This window comes from Nuphar pumila, chromosome 12 (assembly GCF_984573655.1).
Source record: "Nuphar pumila chromosome 12, dmNupPumi1.hap1.1, whole genome shotgun sequence".
Taxonomy (NCBI): Eukaryota; Viridiplantae; Streptophyta; class Magnoliopsida; order Nymphaeales; family Nymphaeaceae; genus Nuphar; species Nuphar pumila.
Genome location: NC_143260.1, coordinates 30,338,487 through 30,358,127, shown reverse-complemented (window position 1 = coordinate 30,358,127; position 19,641 = coordinate 30,338,487). Strand labels below are relative to the sequence as shown.

At 34.6% G+C, this 19,641-nt stretch overlaps 1 protein-coding gene across 2 annotated transcripts; it reads left to right on the top strand.

Moving 5' to 3' along the window:
• Window positions 1–13,917: 13,917 nt before the first annotated feature.
• On the top strand, window positions 13,918–19,371 carry LOC149820497 (uncharacterized). 2 transcript variants are annotated; one of them, XM_089982786.1, is made up of 7 exons: window positions 13,918–14,276; window positions 16,324–16,419; window positions 16,770–16,823; window positions 16,924–16,971; window positions 17,066–17,151; window positions 17,248–17,385; window positions 17,480–19,371. In XM_089982786.1, exons 1-7 carry the CDS (start codon window positions 14,015–14,017, stop codon window positions 19,205–19,207), a joined length of 2,412 nt encoding a protein of 803 aa, XP_089838912.1. In that variant the 5' UTR covers window positions 13,918–14,014; the 3' UTR covers window positions 19,208–19,371. The 2 variants fall into 2 exon arrangements, with proteins under 2 accessions (XP_089838912.1, XP_089838911.1); XM_089982785.1 differs by having other exon boundaries at window positions 17,245–17,385.
• Window positions 19,372–19,641: the final 270 nt, after the last annotated feature.

The following is a 19,641-nucleotide window of genomic DNA, read 5'->3' as shown; positions in this document are numbered from 1 at the left end:
TCAATAGAAATAAGAATATCAATCATCCAACCTCCCTTAACAATCCCTATAATACATACTTATAGTGAATACGAGAAACCCTATTTCTAATAGGATTTATCAAAATCTAAATAAACAAACTCAAATCACCCTAAACTAAACTGGATCAAAATGGGTCTCTTATGAACCTGGATTGTAGCTACTCCGCTCATGCATCATTCTTCTCGGGTTGGAGAAGACTTACTCTCAAGTCTGAATCTCACTTGCACTTTTTTCAATCTACCTTGTGGGCTATGGGTTCACAATATGGAACCAGATATCACTGTTTTTCTTTAGACGGACCAATCCAAGCAAGATGTACCCCATCATGCATGCTGAAACCATGAGCATTCTTTCCAAACCATCCAAAATCATGTGAGATACCTTCAAAGTAACATGGGTCAAATAGATTTGGAGTAGATGGTTGAAACAAAAGTTGGATCCACTTCGAAGGAACCTCATCCATAGCTGCTAATGGAAGTTCATACCTTCAAAGTAATCATGTTTTTCTTGTAAATGACCTCTTGAGATTTGGATACATAGACAACCACGTCAGAGTGATTTATAAAATAAAGAATGTGTTGCTCCATAAATTTAATTGTTTTTAAATATTTTGTTGATTTTTCAAATATAATTTCAATAAAATTAAATTTCTTTTCTAAATGAAACTTCTATGTCAACGATTCAATTGCTAGGGATGAAAAAATGCATAGAACGTGGTTCCGTTCCATATCACGATAAACTTAGATTCATACAAAAAAAAAATGAAAATCTCAATACATTTATATTGCAATCCAAGATGACTTTTTCTAGATAAGAAAATGGTGGAGTTTATAAAAGAAATCTGATTGATTTGATCCGTTTACACCCTTCGTTCCTAAATTTGTATTTATCTTTTCTTTTGCATGAATAGATATAGAGAATCTTCAGCAAAAGTTTGCCCCTTGGATTTGATGTTTTTTTTTTTTTGGATACCCCACCGGAAAAAAAAAAACCTCATCACTGACACTATATTGACTGGCCTCTGGTTGCTAAAACTCTTGACATCCCTCTGACCACCCGAAAATACACTCAGCTTCAACCTTGCAGCAAGGGATGCCACCAGTAGGTTTCAAACTTGTGATGTAGTCAACTTGGTGACATTCATAAGTTGCGCGCCCCTACCAAGTGAGTCGAACCCTTGTGGGCTTGGATATGAAGTCCTAGTAGTAACAATATTAAGAAGCGGGCCATGCAAACAAGGGCTCCACACACCTGGCAAGGTGGGCCAGCTTAAGGTGTTTAAGTTGATTGATGTGGCAAGGTTAATATCCCATGTGTGCATCCTTGCCACTGTCAAAATCAACAGAAAACTACCTCTGTGGACAAGGGGAATACTTGAAAAGAATTTGCCAATATGTGCTATTGCTACTTATAAGGTGTTAATAAATTTCCTTACCAGTTTTCACAGATTTTTGCCAGTCTACTATATGGAGGCATAATTCTCCAAAAAAATAACCTAAAATTTAATTTTCAAACAATTTTATGAATGTGGTACTTTTGTAATTAATGAGGCCAGAAAGAGATATTCCCATCAATGGAAAAGAGAAAAAGAATTGTGTATGGATACGGTTTATAAGTGATAAATATTGATGATATTTTGAATATATCGTGAGAGAAACATGATATTCTTGTTGATGTTTTAAACTGCCAAAATATCATGATAATATCATTTTAATGAAAAATATCATGAATTTTTTTTATTATATATGTTTTTATTGGATATTTCAAAGAAAAAAATCTGTTGTTTTCTTTTTTTATGTATTTTTATTTTATTTTTGTTGCTTTTTTCATGCATTTGCTCCTATTTCTTAAGTTATTTATTTCACCGATATTTTTTCATAAAAACACAAGAAAATCACAAAATTTCAATTTATCACGATATTTTGGCTGTTGTTTTCCTGTTTTAAACTTTTGTCACGTATAATTATTGGGTAAGGCCCAAACATGTCAGTTTAGAGAATCCAACTCTTTGGAACTACGCAGGCAATGGATAAGGAAAACATGATAGCTCTCTCTCTCTCTCTCTCTCTCTCTCTCTCTCTCTCTCTCTCTCTCTCTATATATATATATATATATATATATATATATATATATATATATAATTTGATTTTTTTATTCACACCAACATGGGATGGTGCACAGTGAGATATTTGGAACCCGAGACCCTTGAGACTTAATGATCCTCGGTCCAACTGTTACATTGGATCCCTCGCTGGTGTTTGCCCTTAAAATCCTCGGCAAATTACATTGCCATCATACATATGATCTAACCGATGAATAAAGTGTTTTTAATTGGTCTTAGCTAGGGGTGGGCATGGGGCCGGCCAGGTTCTTAACGGGCCCAAGTTTGAAAAGAAGCCCGTGGCATGGCCCATTAGCCCAATGGGTCAATGTAAAGCAAGTCGAGTTCTGCCCAGTCCAAACTCATTTGTAGGTGAGTTTTTAATAAAATTAATATAATAATTTTTAGAATATTAAAAAATTAAATTAAATACAAAATAAAATTAATAACTAATAATAGTTATCCATTTTTAAATTAACAAAAAATAAATTAAATGTAATAGTTAAATTATAAAAAATTTATATTATTAAATAAATTAATAAATAACTCAAGTCCATCGGGCCCGCCCGGTAGTCGACGAGTTGGGTTGGGCCAGTCCCACTTATATAACGGGTCGGGTTTCGGCCCAGTACCTAATGGATCCATGCCTAAAATTATGGCCCAAACTTGGCCCACGATGAGCTAGGTTGACTTCCGATCGGGTCGGTTGCCCACCTCTAGTCTTAACTGAAAGTGTAGTAGGATCGAGGCAAGGAGCATTAGAGGGGGGGTGAATAGTGCTTTTAAATAACATCTTCGGAATTTTGACGGATTTTGAAAATTCACAAAGCAATCACACAAAGAACACAATAATTTATCCTGGTTCGGTCTTTCCCGACCTACATCCAGTCTCCAAGCAAAACTCGCTTGAGATTTCCACTATCAACCTTGTGTAATTATAAGATCATACAGACCAAATCTGGTCCCACTTTCAGTAACACACCTACTGAAAGCAAACAACTCCTTTAAACCAAGGAGTTCTTCATTTTACAAGAAAAATGAAATAAGTAATCAACTTACAAAACAACCTATGAGCCCTTCTTATGAATGCAAATGAGATGCAATTGGCTTTTGAGGTTGTTGGAATACTCTACTCACGAATTCACCGTCTCTCAAAGGAATTTGAGTGAAAAGCTGAAGTGAAAAATATCAAGTGAGTGAGAAAATGAATATGAGTGAAAAGCAAAGAGTAATTCAATGTAATTGCATTCAAATTGATTGTTTTTTAGTATAGAATGCACTCATATTTATAGTTGAAAGATTTTGTACGTTGAGGGTATGAAAGGGTGTCAAAATAGTTCATTTTAAACGATCAAAATGTTTGAAAAATGAAAAGACACGCCTTTTAAAAGTTTCAGAAAAAATGGCAAAATTAGTCGACTGGAACAGTAGTTAGTCGACTGATAATTAACTATTAGTAGACTGACAGTTATCGTCGGTCGACTAATATGTTTATCAAGCCGTTTAAAAATCTGAAGTTTTGAAACTTAGTTGACTAGAGAAAAAATTAGTCGACTGATAATATCATCAGTAGACTGAAAAACCTTTCAGTCGACTGCTGCTAAATTTTTCTGAAAATACATGTTCTGTTCGGTCGACTGATAAAATCATTAGTCGACTGCTGCTAAATTTTCAGAAAACAGACATTCTGTCCGGTCGACTAATAAAACCTTTGGTCGACTAATTTGACAAAAATGATATTTTGTTTAGAAAATTTGGCGCGAAAGGATTAGTCGACTGGTGAGTTTATTGGTCGACTAATAAACACGAAAAATTAAATAAAGAGTTTTCTAAAAAAAAATTCATGAAGGGTTCTTTTAGAAAAGTTTTTCTAAAGACTTTTTAGGTGAAATGCAACCGAAATATGCACTCTAAATAAGGCTCTTACAAGAATCTAAGACTTTTAATGAATTTAACATTTGCACACTAGTCTTTAAAGACTCTTCATCGAATTCTTCAATGATTGTCATCTTTCTTCATTGCCTTAGCTGAAATGTAGTTGATTCACTTGTTCATCATCAAAACTTTGTACTTTAAGTATCATGTACAACTTCATTGTCGTAACAATCTCCCCCTTTTTGATGATGACAAACTAATCAAAGATGGAGCATTTAGATGCATAGATGGAGATTTTACTCCCCCTATCAATATGATGCAAAATATTAAAAGTTAGTACATTCAAAGCACATATATCACATATTGATTGGTTTGCATTTCCATCATTACTTCATGCATTTTTAAAATTTTTTCATAAATGCAATTTTCAATGTTTTCACATGATGTAATTTCCATGTCATGATGCAATATGCAATTTCTATCTTTTTCTCTTAATTTCTCATGCAACTTCTATCATTTTCTCCTAATTTCTCATGCAAGTTCTATCTTTTTCTCATTTTCATGTGATGCAATTTCTCATGTAATTTCTGTCTTTTTTTTCCCCTTTGTCATAATAAAAAAGAGTAAGGGCAGAAGTAGCATAAGCAAAATGCAAATTCAAGTTCAAAATATTACAACCCATAAAGTAACAAAGTTTAGTAAGGACATTAATCAAAGATCAAGAGAAGTGTTGCATTATCATCTCCTTTAGTTCAACAATATCTTTCTGAATTGAAGAAAGTTGTTGAGTCACATCTTCACGAAAAGTGTGTTGATGCAGCTCCAAAGCTTCTATTCGCTGCAAAACTTCATCATTGTCTTAACTAGTAGAGAATTTCTTTCGTTTTGCTTGAGATGAAGGTGTCATAGAAGATGGTGAAGGTTCAGAGATTGATGGTTCAGATGGTTCAGTTTGATCAAAGTTTAAAGGAGGCAGATATTTGATTTTCATACGTTTAAAAATAGTTTGATCAAAGAACTTCTTTTGTTCAATATATTTTTCATTGGTTAAGGGTACTTTAAAATATCTGAAAATACGAGTAAGAAGACATTCATACGAAAGAAAAGGTTTTTATTTCCACAAATTCGTAAAATACACGTTGGCCCAATTTACCAAAATATTTATAAATAAGACATAAATAGCCGTAGATAGATCTATGGAATAGTAATCAAAAGAACCAGTTTTAGGTGAAACATTGTGGGCAAGAATTCATCCAGCAATGCGTGCACGAGTTTGAAGATTGGTATTTTTGAAAGAAGGACAATGAGGTGCACCTGGAAGAAGAATTTGTTCAAAAATTCTTTCATCATTAAGTTCAATAGTATTAAAAAGAGTGTCTGAAGGTGGTATATCTAGGATTTGTCCAAGCACTTTAGAATCAAACTCAATTTCAACATCGCGAACAAGAGAGGAAAGAAATCCAGTTTCATGATCAATTTGTAAATTTGTGTAAAACAAGTGGATCAGTAAAGGATAATGAAAAGGGTCTGCACCAGCGTCAAAAGGTGGGAAATGCCTGGGAATAATTCTCTGATTTTGTAACAAGAAAATAGGTGAAACAGGACATTTCAGCCTAGTAAAATAGGAAGTGCAGAAATCGATCCAAAAGTATCATATAAAAGAGGATTTCTGAGTAGTCTGAGAGAAAATCCATGACGTGCTTGTGGTGTAGTTGGAGGAGAACCTTATGCGGATGCAGTCTTCTGACGAGGCATGGTTGATAAGGAACGAAACAGATTCATCTGTCAAAGAAAAATTCGTAGTTGCAGAGAGTGATTGATCAACACAGTCGTTGAGAGGAACAATTGGAGATGGTGTTGATGTCAGCTTCCAAATGCTTTAAAAATGATGTCTGGCGGGAGGAAGATGTTGTCTGGCGTCGTGGCGGAGAACCAATGCAACAGAAACACTTTGTGCAATGCAGACACTGTGCCTTCTACGATCAAGGTCGTTGATAGTGGACAAAACAATCGGCAGTAACAACCCATCAAAAGGGATGTCGAGTTTCCACAGATTTTAAGCAAGAGTGAAGAGGCGAGGAGGAGTTTGTCTGCTACAGAAACAGAAGATGACGTTGTGGATGACGGCAGGTGAGAAGAGGCTGCCACAAGCGGCGTTGGCTGAAGAGGCACCTTGTCACGGCAAGAGGATTCCAGCGAGGAGGGGTGCGACCCGCACTCCGAGGGATTTTCGGAAGAGAGAGAGAGAGTTTTGTTTAAGAAAAGGGAAAACGAATGAGCGTAAAAATGAAATGCTGCCCTTTTTAAAAAAAAATGAGTGTAAAAAAAATCTAAGGGGTATCGGGTCCCTTCAGTTGAAATTTTAAAAAAAAATATCAGTCAACTAAAATTTTATCGGTCGACTAATAAGGTGCGATTCCTTTAGTAAATTTTTTTTTTAAAACATCAGTCGACTAAAAGTTTATCGGTCGACTAATAAGGTGTGATTTTGAGATTTTGTTCAAAAAATTAGCATTTTATAAATCTAAAAATAAGCAAATGCCTAGTTCTCTCCTAATTCTCATAAAATCTTTATTTTTAAGTGGTTTAGTGAAGATATCGGCATGTTGTTTATTAGTGGATATAAAATTTAACGAAATATCTCTTTTTAACGCATAATCTCTTAAGAAATGATGTCTAACTTCAATATGCTTAGTCCTTGAGTGCTGAACAAGATTTTTCGAAAGATTTATAGCACTAGTGTTATCACAATAAATAGTTGTTGTGGAGTAATTCAAACCAAAATCTTTTAAGGTCTGTTTAATCCATAGTACTTGTGAACACGCTAAACTAGCCGCTATATATTCTGCTTCAGTTGTTGAGAGTGACACTAAATTTTGTTTTTTACTAAACCAAGAGACTAAGGAATTCCCTAAGAAATGACAAGTTCCGCTAGTACTCTTGCGATCAGATTTACTTCCTGCAAAATCTGCATCACTATATGAAACTAAATCAAAGGAAGATGATTTTGGGTAAAACAAACTAAAATCGAAAGTATCTTTCAAGTAACAAAGAATTTGTTTTACTGCAGTTAAATGAGATTCTTTTGGATTAGCTTGAAATCTAGCACATATACAAACACTAAACATTATATCAGGTCGACTAGCAGTTAAGTATAATAGAGATCTGATCATACCTCTGTAGAGCTTAGTATCTACATTTTTACCATTTTCATCTTTATCAAGAGAAGTAGTTGTACTCATAGGATTTCTTCTTGATTTCGATGAGTCCATCCCAAATCTCTTGAGAAGTTCTTTTGTATACTTAGTCTGGTTGATGAAGATTTCTTCTTCAGTTTGCTTTATTTGAAGTCCAAGGAAGTAGTTTAATTCGCCCATCAAACTCATTTCAAACTCTTCCTGTATAGATTTAGCAAATTCTTTACAAAGAGAATCATTAGTAGAACCAAATATTATGTCATCAACATAAATTTGCATAATAAGAATATCTAAATTAAGATTTTTAACAAATAAAGTGGAGTCTACCCGACCAATGGAAAAACCAGATTGTTCTAGAAAATTTCGTAGTCTTTCATTCCACGCTCTTGGTGCTTGTTTAAGTCCGTACAAAGCTCTTTTTAATTTGTAGACTTTTTCTAGATATTTCTCATTTTCTAAGCCTGGAGGTTGTTCTACATAAACTTCTTCATTGATGTATCCATTTAAGAATGCACTCAACATCAATTTGATATAACTTAAAATTCATGTAACTAGCAAAAGCAAGCATCATTTGAATTGACTCCAATTGAGCCACTGGTGCATAGATTTCATCAAAATCTATGCCTTCTTCTTGATTATAGCCTTGTGCTACTAGCCTTGCTTTGTTTCGAATGACTTCGCCATTTTCGTCCAGCTTATTTTGGAAGACACATCTTATTCCAATTACTAGATGATCCTTTGGTCTATCAACTAGATCCCATACATCATTCCTAGTAAATTGGTTAAGTTCTTTAGACATGGCCAAAAGCCAAAATTCATCATTACAAGCCCCATTGATATTCTTTGGTTCTGTTTTAGATATGAAAGCAATATTTGCAATATATTGTAATTGCCTTCTAGTTTGGACACCACTCTTTATTTCTCCAATAACTTGTTCATGTGGATGATTGTGAACTTCTTTCCAAACCGGTTGAAGAGGAACATTTTCTTGAGAAGTACTCTCTATCAAAGGTTCTTCTTGAAGTATTACTTCTTCTCCTTCGCTTAGAGGAATAACCTGTTCACAATTCTCATCAAATGCAACATGTAAAGATTTTTCAATGGAAGATGTTCTTTTATTAAAAACATAATAAGCTTTACTTCTAGAAGAATATCCAAAAAATATTAATTCATCTGATTTTGAATCAAACTTATCAAGATTATCTTTGGTATTTAACAAGAAGCATTTACTACCAAAAATTTTAAAATATGAGATCTTTGGTATACGATTATAATACAATTTAAAACATGTTTTATGTAAGATTAGTCGAATAAGAACACGGTTTAAAACGTAACATGTTGTATTTATTGCTTCAGCCCAAAAGTATTTTGGTAAATTTTTATCTTGAAGCATGGTTCTAGCACATTCTTGCAAAGTTCTATTCTTTCTTTCAACAACTCCATTTTGTGGAGCCGTTCTAGGAAAAGCAAAGTTGTGAGATATACCATGTAAATCACAATACTTTAGAAAAGATTCATTTTCAAATTCACCGCCATGATCACTACGAATTTTAATAATAGATGTAGATTTTTCATTTGTAATTCTTCTACAAAGTTTGAAAAATTCAGAAAAAGCATCATTTTTGCTTTTTAGAAAAATTACCCATGTAAATCGAGAATAATCATCTACTATAACAAAAGCATACTTGCTATCATTCAAACTTTGAATTCTAGATGGTCCAAATAGATCTAAATGTAAAAGTTCAAGAGGACGTTTTGTTGAAACTATATCTTTTGCTTTAAAAGAACTCTTGATTTCTTTACCCATTTGGCAAGCATCACATAAGTGATCCTTCTTATATGGTATTCTAGGTAGGCCTCTAATAAGATCATTCTTGGATAACTTGGAAATAATTTTAAAGTTAACATGTCCAAGTCTCTTGTGCCATAACCATTGAATTTCATTTGAAATAATAAGACATTTTTCATTAAAAGTGGGTAACTCATCTAGATAAAGTTCATACACATTGTTCCTTCTGTTACCTTTAAAAATGATCTTTTTAGATTGAAAATCAGAAATTAAGCATAAATCATGTTCAAAAGAAACAAGAAAACCTTTATCACATAATTGACTAATGGATAATAAATTATGCATTAAACCATCTACTAAAAGAACATTTTCTATCAAGGGAAATTTTGGATTACCAATGTTACTAATACCGATTACTTTTTCCTTGTTATTGTCACCAAAGGTGATGGTTCCTCTATCCTTACTTTGAAGGGTGAAAAATAACTCCGGCCTTCCAGTCATATGTTTGGAACAACCGTTGTTCAATATCCATTTGCTCCTTATTTTGTGTACTTACAACAAAATTAGAAGACAAAGCATTTGACTCTTTTCTATTTATGGGTCCATAAGAGTTAGTCTTAGGAACCCATATCCATTTGAATTTTGGTTTTCATTGATAAAAAGATATAGCATTTCTAGAGTAATCATGTCTAGGCTTATAAGCATTATAAGCTCCATGATTAGATGCATTTCTATTATAACTAGAAAATTTAGTTCTTTGAACAAATGGTTGAGAATATTGTCTTTGATTCTTCACCACATAGTTTGGTCTATTTTGAGTATCAAAGAAGCTATATCCCAATTCAGTTTTATTAACCGGGCATCTTTGAGAACCAAGAAGTCTTTCTAGATTCTCTTGACCATTTTTTAATTTGGTCACTATAGAAAAAAGATCATTTGATTTTTCTTTTAGACTAGTTATTTCTTTTTGTAAGAGATTGGTTCTAATTCCAATTTCTTTTATCTCAAATGTTTGACAAGAGTTTTCCTTCTTGAGATCTTCTATCTCTTGAAGTAACACTTTGTTTTGAGAGTCAAAAGTTGAATTTACAGTATTTAACTCTTTGTTTTTAGAATTTAGATTCTTAAATTTAGCATATAAATCATTAAATGCTTCTAATAAATTATCATACTCAAATTGACTTACCGAGTCTTCTTGTGCTACAAAGCACATGTTGGCGACTTCTTCATCGGAAGAGGAGTCACTATCGTCCCAACATGCATGAAATGTCTTTTTCTTCTTAAATTGGTCCTTGGGCTTGATTTTGAGAAGAAGACAATTTTTCTTGATGTGTCCTGCCTTTTTGCAGTTAAAGCACTTGACTTCATTAGGATTGGAAGAATCCACTTTCTTTACCTTTCTTTAAAATCTTCTCTTTTTATGAATCTTTTGAATTGCCTTGTGATGAGGGCAATATCTTCATCTTCTTCTGAATTTTCAGAGTCAAAAGTAGCCTTAAAAGCAAGAGATTTCTTCGTGGGTTCTTCTTCTTGTCTGTCTTGAAGTTGGACTTCATATGTCATTAAGTTACCGATCAAATCTTCAAGAATGAGAGTGTTTAAATCATTTGCTTCCTCAATAGCTGTGGTTTTTCTCTCTCATTCAGGAGTTAAACACCTTAGGATTTTTCTGACTAAATCCACTTGTGAATATTCTTTTCCAAGGGATTTTAGAGTGTTAGTGATATCGATCATTCTTGTTACCATGTCCGATATAGATTCATTTTGCTTCATTTTAAACAATTCAAATTTATGAACTAAAGAAGCAATTTTAGATTCCTTTACCTTTGACGTACCTTCGTGAGTCACGAGAAGAGTATGTCAGATTTCATTTGTTGTAGAACATTGAGAGATACGATTGAACTCTATCTTGTCAACAACACAATACAATGCATTCATAACTTTGGCATTAAGTGAAACAGTCTTCTTTTCTTCATCGGTCCATTGACTCAAATCAGTTGATGGCATTTGGTACTTTTCTGAAATAACTTTACAAATTTTGAGATCCATGGATTGTAAGAATATTGTCATTCTCACTTTCCAGTATCCATGGTTTGTTCCGTCGAAGAGAGGAGGACGAACAGAGGAACATCCTTTTTTGTGTTGAGATGATGTTGTTGCCATGCTAGATGATGGTCAAATTAAAATAATAGCAAACCTGCTTTGATACCAAATGAAAGTGCAGTAGGATCGAGGCAACGAGCACTAGAGGGGGGTGAATAGTGCTTTTAAATAATATCTTCAGAATTTTGACAGATTTTGAAAATTCACAAAGCAATCACACAAAGAACACAATAATTTATCCTGGTTCGGTCTTTCCTGACCTACATCTAGTCTCCAAGCAAAACCCGCTTGAGATTTCCACTATCAACCTTGTGTAACTACAAGATCATACAAACCAAATCTGGTCTCACTTTCAGTAACACACCTACTGAAAGCAAACAACTCCTTTAAACCAAGGAGTCCTTCCTTTTACAAAAAAAATGGAATAAGTAATCAACTTACAAAATAACCTATGAGCCCTTCTTATGAATGCAAATGAGATGCAATTGACTTTTGAGGTTGTTGGAATACTCTACTCACGAATCCACTGTCTCTCAAAGGAATTTGAGTGAAAAACTGAAGTGAAAAATATCAAGTGAGTAAGAAAATGAATATGAGTAAAAAGCAAAGAGTAATTCAATGTAATTGCATTCAAATTGATTGTTTTTTAGTATAGAATGCACTCATATTTATAGTTGAAAGATTCCATACGTTGAGGGTATGAAAGGGTGTCAAAACAGTCCATTTTGAATAATCAAAATGTTTGAAAAATGAAAAGGCACGCCTTTTAAAAGTTTTAGGAAAAATGACAAAATTAGTCGACTGGAACAATAATTAGTCAACTGATAATTAACTATTAGTAGACTGACAGTTATCGGCGGTCGACTAATATGTTTATCAAGCCGTTTGAAAATCTGAAGTTTTGAAACTTAGTCGACTAGAGAAAAAATTAGTCGACTGATAATATCATCAGTAGACTGAAAAACCTTTCAGTCGACTGCTGCTAATTTTTTCTGAAAATACATGTTCTGTTCGGTCGACTGATAAAATCATTAGTCGACTGCTGCTAAATTTCCAGAAAACAGACATTATGTCCGGTTGACTAATTTGACAAAAATGATATTTGGCTTAGAAAATTTGGCGCGAAAGGATTAGTCGACTGGTGAGTCTATTGGTCGACTAATAAACACGAAAAATTAAATAAAGAGTTTTCTAAAAAGATTTTCATGAAGGGTTCTTTTATAAAAGTTTTTCTAAAGACTTTTTAGTTGAAATGCAACCGAAATATGCACTCTAAGTAAGGCTCTTACAAGAATCTAAGACTTTTAATGAATTTAACATTTGCACACTAGTCTTTAAAGATTCTTCATCAAATTCTTCAATGATTGTCATCTTTCTTCATTGCCTTAGATGAAATGCAGTTGATTCACTTGTTCATCATCAAAACCTTGTACTTGAAGTATCATGTACGGCTTCATTGTCGTAACATTAACCTCCTCATCCTCCTCTCTCTCTCTCTCTATATATATATATATATATATATATATATGTGTGTGTGTGTGTGTGTGGTTTTCAATAGTAGAAAAGGGTGGACTTAAATGACCTGTTACATTTTCCAGTGGTCATTGTTTCCTAAAGCTCTTGGAAAACATGCTCACAAGTCATATTCACGTTATCCAAAAGTCATTTTCTGCTGAACAAACAATGTAGATCACATTTGTAGGGTTTTAATGTACAAAAAAATGAAAAATGTAGTGGTTTTTTAACTAGATATTATGTCATCTACCAAAAAACAAAAACTGAGAACAGGAAATATGAGAACTAGAGTGTGAACCAAGATGGTGGGTGATCAGCATACCAAAAGTGCGCAATCATATTGCACCTGATCTGCTATCGGGATGAAGTATGCTACAAGTGTTTTGAAAATATCAAGACTTTATCTTGATATCTTCAAAAGACAATATAATCATGAAGAAAATGTGACATTTTCACAATATTGTCTGTTTTTAAGATAGTGTATTTTTTTTATCAAAATGTTATTGCAATAAAAGCAACCTTTTTGTATTTTTTTGTATTATAAATTTTGGTTTGCTTTATATATTATATAAAATATATTTTATAGATAAAAAACAAAGTTTTTCAATATATCATGATATTTTACTTTGCATAATTTTCCTTAATAATGAGATTTATGATATGATTGTAAAAAGATCATTTGGACATGAGTTCCTTATCATGGTACATATCCAATTATAAGGAAAAAAAATCTTATCCAACCTATAACATAAACCACATTTTCTTTAGACTTCACATTATATGCGGCACCACTGCATGGTAGGCATGCAGCGATCATGAAAAATGACTTTTTTATTAGCATAGAGAAACGACTGCTATGGTTTGGACATTTCTGCTCAGGCCAGTAGGTGTCATGTTGACTATATAATTATCAGGTCCACAAAGTAAAATAATAACAGTGTACTCGTGAAGTTTTACCATCATTATCATCATCAATCATCATTAATCCTATCCCAATTAAAGAAGATCAGGTGCAATGTGATTGCACCCTGCTGCACCTGACCACGGCATCTTTGAGGTACAGCCTGTCAGCTGTAGAGCTCAACAGCAGATCATAGGTGATCAGTTGAAGCGGCACATAAAAATGTGCAATCACATTGCACCTGATATCATTTCTTCCATTACCATATAAAGTATAAACCTGTTAACATGAACTACATAATCAGGAAAAAAAAAAGAAAAATGTAAATGGCACTTCCGCAAATACTCCTTTACATCTGGGTGATTTAAACCCCGACAATAAAATGGTAAAATGGGGTGGCTTCCACCATATTCCCAACTTCAATTGTTTTTAGAAATGAGTCCTGTTGATTGTTTCTAGTCTTTTGGTTCAGTTTCTATTCTCTCTATTAGGTGCTAAGGGAGGGAGGAGTGATGGGGTTCCTCAATGCGAGCTCCTTGCAGCTCTCTCCATTTCCAAACTTCTCCCTCACCACCCCTAAAACTCACTCAAGAAGGCCCACTATTGTGATGGATTGTGTGAAACCCACAAGAAACAACCATCACGGTGACGCTGGTAAAGATGGGAACAGCAACAGCATCTTCTTGAACAGGAGGGTTGTTCTACTTTTGGGTCTCTCAGCAATCCCATTCCTTCAGTCTAGAGCCAATGCCATTGAAGGCTCCTTGGTGAATGGTTAGTGGGTTTCATTCCTTTCTTTTTGTTGTTTCTGTCCCTGTTTCATGTCACATATATGGTTTTCTCAGGGCGTGATATCATGCGATTTTGTGGGTTTTGGGTGGTTTTCTTTTTTGGTAATTTCTTGTTGGGAATTGAGTTTCTTTGAGACGCTACTTATCTGTTTTGTTTCGTTGGTCTTTGTGATTCTTGAGTTTCATGGCCTCTATGGTTTTCTCAGAGTGTAATTTATGGGCCTCGTGGGTTTTGGGTGGTTCTCTTTTTCTCTAATTTCTTGTTGTGAATTGAGTTTTTGTGAGAAGCTGGTGATTTCTTTTGTTTGAATAGTCTTTGTAATTCTTGGGTTTCATGGCCTATATGGTTTTCTCAGGGTGTAATATTTTGTGGGCTTTGTGGGTTTTGGGAGGTTTTCTTTTTAGCTGATTTCTTGTTGAGAATTGAGTTTCTCTGGGAAGCTAGTGATATTGTTTCTTGTTTTATTAGTCTTTATCATTCTTGGGTTTCATTTGTCATGAGAATGATGGACGCTGGTTTTTGTTTCTTTTGGTTTATCTGATTCTTTATTAGAGAAACGTACGTTTTCTTTTTTGACATTTTCTGAAAATCTGTTTGTTTTTATTGTTCAGAATTGTTGTTGGACTTCCTTTTCTTTGTCTTTTGCTTTTTACTTTTGTAATTTTTAAAGTTGATCACGGATAGCGTACATGTTGATTATCTAATTTCCCGTGACTAGGCTTTTTTTTCTCTTTTTCCCAATTTTGTTATATTTGTTCAATTTAATTGTGGGGCTAGCTCATTCTTAAAGAAAGAGCATCTGTATTGCTTGTTGATGATTCCTATGGTTTTTGTATTTCTAGTAATCCATGAGTTACTTCAGTATCCTATGACATTTGAAGGTTTACTTGGTTGCAGATCAGTATATGGTTGTTTCAGGTCACTGGAATCATGCTTCTTTCTACAATTAGATGAAGAGATTGTTTCTGCCTTGCTGGTTTAAAGAACAAGGAAAATTTGATGAAATACGTGTTCACTAGAAAAAAGCTGTTGAATACATTGCAGAATGTCATCAGAGATCTTCTGAAAATAGATGTAACACTAAAGGGATTCCAAATAAGAACCATTTCACATGCACATCCAACTTTACATTCTTTAGAAATTGTGAGGAGAATAATGAATAAAAAGTCTTTCTTTAAAGTTTTTTGAAGACCAAGTGTTGGGAAGTACACAGCCTTTCATATCTCCCCAAAGCATGTCAAAATGAATGGTCTCCCCTCCCAAGTGTACTTGATATTCACATGATATCTGAAATTACGTTGGTCCAACCTATATGACTTTTTAGCTCTTGCACACATTCTTTGATTTATTTGGTGACATAAGCACACTGAGCTATTGGTAAGTCCAATATTCTATTCTTGAAATTAATATGACTAGGCTTTCGAATTTCTAACCTCTTATAAAATGATCTGAATTTCCAGTTTCCCTTGGATTTTAATTGTGGGCTTCACGGAATCCTAATAAGATCTATATCACCTGATGCATATTGTAATATTTTTGTCCCTACAGTTATTGGATGATATTGCACTGGATATCTATGTGAAATACTGAGTTGATAATCTGCTAGGTAGTAAGCAAGATTTATGCCCACCCATTGAAAATAAGATGAGAGAGAATCGTTTACGGTGGTTTGGACATATTCGACGAAGGCCTAATGATGCTCCAGTTAGAAGGATGGAGAAATGGGAAAATATATTAGTTAAAAGAGGTCGGGGTAGGCCTAGGAAGACATGGATGGAGGTGATAAGAAAGGATATGAATGCTTTGAACCTCACCGAGGACATGGCATTGGATAGAAATGAATGGAGGAGAAGGATTCATGTGGAAGACCCATAATGATTTTCTTTGTTGGTTCATATCGCCGACCCCAATTGTTTTGGGATGAAGGCGTAGTTGTTGTTGTTGTATAAAGTAACAGGCAATCTGATTTTTTTAATGAAGTTCTGAGTATTTTATGATTTATCTGACATTCTGACCTTAATTTTGTCAGTTACTTACAAAGCAAATGGGAGTGCAGTCACGAGGGCTGTTGGTCGTAGGTCACGAGCTGAGGGTCGTCAAGTGCCCAAAGATCGCAGTGCATCAGGTTAGGACATTACAGGCATGCACATGTGCGTGCACACACACACACACACACTAAATAGTTTACTGTAGCATGGGCTTTTAGCACCTGGCTCGTATGTCTATTCCTGTAAGTCTTATGTATGATGCAGTATTTACAGGGTTATATGCATTGGACACATTGTCTCCCTTTGCAAAATAAAGTGTTCTATCATTATTTTCTCTGACAAACTGATCATTTAACAATATCTATTTTTTTCCAGTGCTATTGTGTTTTAATATATTAACCTTGAACATGGTTGCTTGAAAGCATTGTATTTATTCCATGCTTTAATTTTGTATGTTTGCTAACTAAATGTATGCTGTGGAATTCAGACAGAGAGGAAGATAGCATGCCTGATGTTTCAATTCCAATTCCTCAAACGCCAGGTGTGGATGGAATATTTCAATATGAGAATCATGATTTTCAAACTTTTACTATTGTGTATAAATTTTCTAAGTTGTCTGACATTTATGTTCTGGACTCCAGATAGACAAGAAGATGGCATGCCTCCGATTTCATTTCCTCAAAAGCCAGGTAAAGAGGGAATCCTTCAATACACTAATCATGGTTTCACCGCAGGTTTCGAATTTTTTAAGTTTTCTAATTTTAAATATCTTGTGGTCTCCAGAAGCACAAGAAGATAAAGTGCCTCAGGTTTCACTATCTCAAAATCCAGATGTCAAGAATATACTTTCTCAAGATGTTACAGAAGAGGTTCGGACTTCCATTGCGCTTTGCTTGATAAAAATAACACAAGTATCCCATAGCCATTACTAGTTTTTACAACAACAATTACTTTCATGCCAGAAGGTGGATCAACAAGAGAAGCAAACAAGCACTGTCATTTCTATTCTAAATGAACTTGGAATCATTGGCTCTGGTGTACTTGGTGCATTATATACATTGTCTTGGAAGGATAAGATGGCCATAGAATCAACCATTGAAACTGTAAGCAACATTTTCAATTTCAGAAGATCGTTCTTCTTTCAATATATTCTGAGATAAGATGGAGTATTACTGAAATTTCTACTCTAACATACAGTTGAAGACCAACCTCAATGAGAAAGAAGCTGCTATAAATTTGCTAAAGGAGTCCGTTGAGAAAAAGGTGCTGGCTGAACAGGAGGAAAGACTAAAGCAAATCAGAAAAGCCAAGGAAGAGCAGTTGTCCCTTTCACAACAATTGGCTTCTGCAGGTAACACAGTGTTATGCTTACAGCAGGAACTGCAACTTGAGAAGAACGCTGTCGAAGAACTGAAATTGCAGATGGAGAGACTTGATACTAACCTTGAACAAACAAGAAAAGATAAAATGGAACTCGATTCCAATTTAAGGGAGAAACAAGATTTAATATATGTACTAAATGAAAAAATAAATTTGCTAAGTTCTGAAGTGAATGAGAAGGCGACCAATATCAACAACATCAAGTTGTCTCTTGCAGAAAAGGAACGGAAATATGAAGAATTGGTGTCTGTTTGTGGGCAAGCCAAAATATCTCTTGAGGAAGCTAGCTCTGAAATACAAGGGTTGAGACAGGACCTCTTGAAATCTCGAGAGGAATTGGTCATGAGTAAGTCAGAGTTAGATGATTTGAACAAAAGAATTGAAGTGGTAGTTGCTGAAAGAAATGATTTGAGTAAAAAAGCATCTGTTCTAGAAAAAGAGTATAATAATTTCAAGTCATCTTCGGAAAAAAAGGCAGCTTGTGATTCTGAGCTTGCATCTGAGAAAGAGAGACTGCTGCAAGAGCTGAAAGAGAGACTTGAGCGATGCTTCTGTGAAGCAAAGGAAAATGATGATTTGATCAAAAACTTGACACAGCAAAGGGATGGCTTAAGAGCTACGTTGCATAAAAAGGATGGTGGATATAAGAACTTGCAGCATGAATTTCAAGCAAGCCAACAAAACTTGCAGGCTTCTTTGCATGAAAGAGAGAAGTTGGTGAAAGATCTCAAAAGTTCTAAAAAGGCATCCCAAGACCTTGCCTCAGAGATTACAAGGATTCAGTCTGAATTTTCAGAAGTGCAAGAAAGTTTTCAGAGAAAGTTGGAAGAGGAACAATCAACTTCAAAAACTCTGTCTCATGAATTTAAATCAGTTAAAGATGATCTAGAGAAAAGCAAAGAAGAACTCAAATGTCTGTATGATGAGTTGAAGTTCATCAAGGAGACACGTGAAAACTTGGAGAAAGAACTGATTGAAATATATAAAAAAGCAGAAGTTAATGCTCAAGATTTGAAAGAAGAAAGGAAGTTGGTCTCTTTATTGAACAGAGAGCTCGAGGCATTCAAAAAACAAATGTCAGAAGACAATGAGGCAAGAAGAAGTGTAGAAAGGGACTTGGAGGAGGCTGCCAAATCTCTCGACGAAATGAATAAGAATGCGTTATTGCTCTCTAAGGAAGTAGAGATGTTCAGATCCAGAGCTGATAGTCTAGAAGCAGAAAAGGAACTGTTATACAAGTCTCTACGTGAACAGAAGCTATTGGCCAAAGAAGCTCAGGAGAATGCAGAAAACACCCACAATGTTCTTGTAAGATTTGGGAAGGAGAAAGAGCAGTTAGCAAAGAGAGCCAAGAGGCTTGAAGAAGAGCTTGCATCAATGAAGGGCGAGGTATTGCGGTTAAGGAGGCAATTAAGTTCAACAAATTCCAAAGTTGAGGAAGAGCATATGTTGACGAACAGTGAAACAGATCTAGAAGATTCTGTGAATATGAAGAAGCCTGCTAGGAGGAGAAAGGGGGGACCAACCTTAGAAGTTCCTCAGTGAGTAACCAAATGTCTGGATGTTATCTTCTTTCATGTTGCATATGTGAAATTTTGTGCAATAGTTATGTTAGCCTCTTGATTAGGCATGCTATTCTTCTTTCCTGGCTATACAGTATAATAGGCCAGAGTTTTACAATAGAAATTACTACAGTTTTCTTGCTTACATTTACTATATATAATCTGGCAACTAATCAATGAATCTTGATGGCAAAGAACAACCACTATCATCTGTTCTTGGATGATGGATTGTTGCACATCCCCATTTCAAGAAACCATGTGCTTTACATACTGTTAGCTTTCCTGGTGGATGTTCTTTGCTGGCTAGGGCACTCACCCGGTGTTTACTATCCAGGAGTAGGGCCCATTAAGTGATCCCCGTTCCTAGGCAGGTTCTTCATCATAAAAAAAGAAAAGAAAAAGAAAAGCCAAGTTAAC

Bases quoted from the DNA above. Each gene is read 5' to 3' on its own strand.
- LOC149820497 (XM_089982785.1), top strand. From the start codon at position 14,015: ATGGGGTTCCTCAATGCGAGCTCCTTGCAGCTCTCTCCATTTCCAAAC. The intron at 16,420-16,769 runs GTTAGGACATTA...TGTGGAATTCAG, and splicing joins CAAAGATCGCAGTGCATCAG to ACAGAGAGGAAGATAGCATG. The intron at 17,152-17,244 runs GTTCGGACTTCC...CTTTCATGCCAG, and splicing joins CTCAAGATGTTACAGAAGAG to AAGGTGGATCAACAAGAGAA.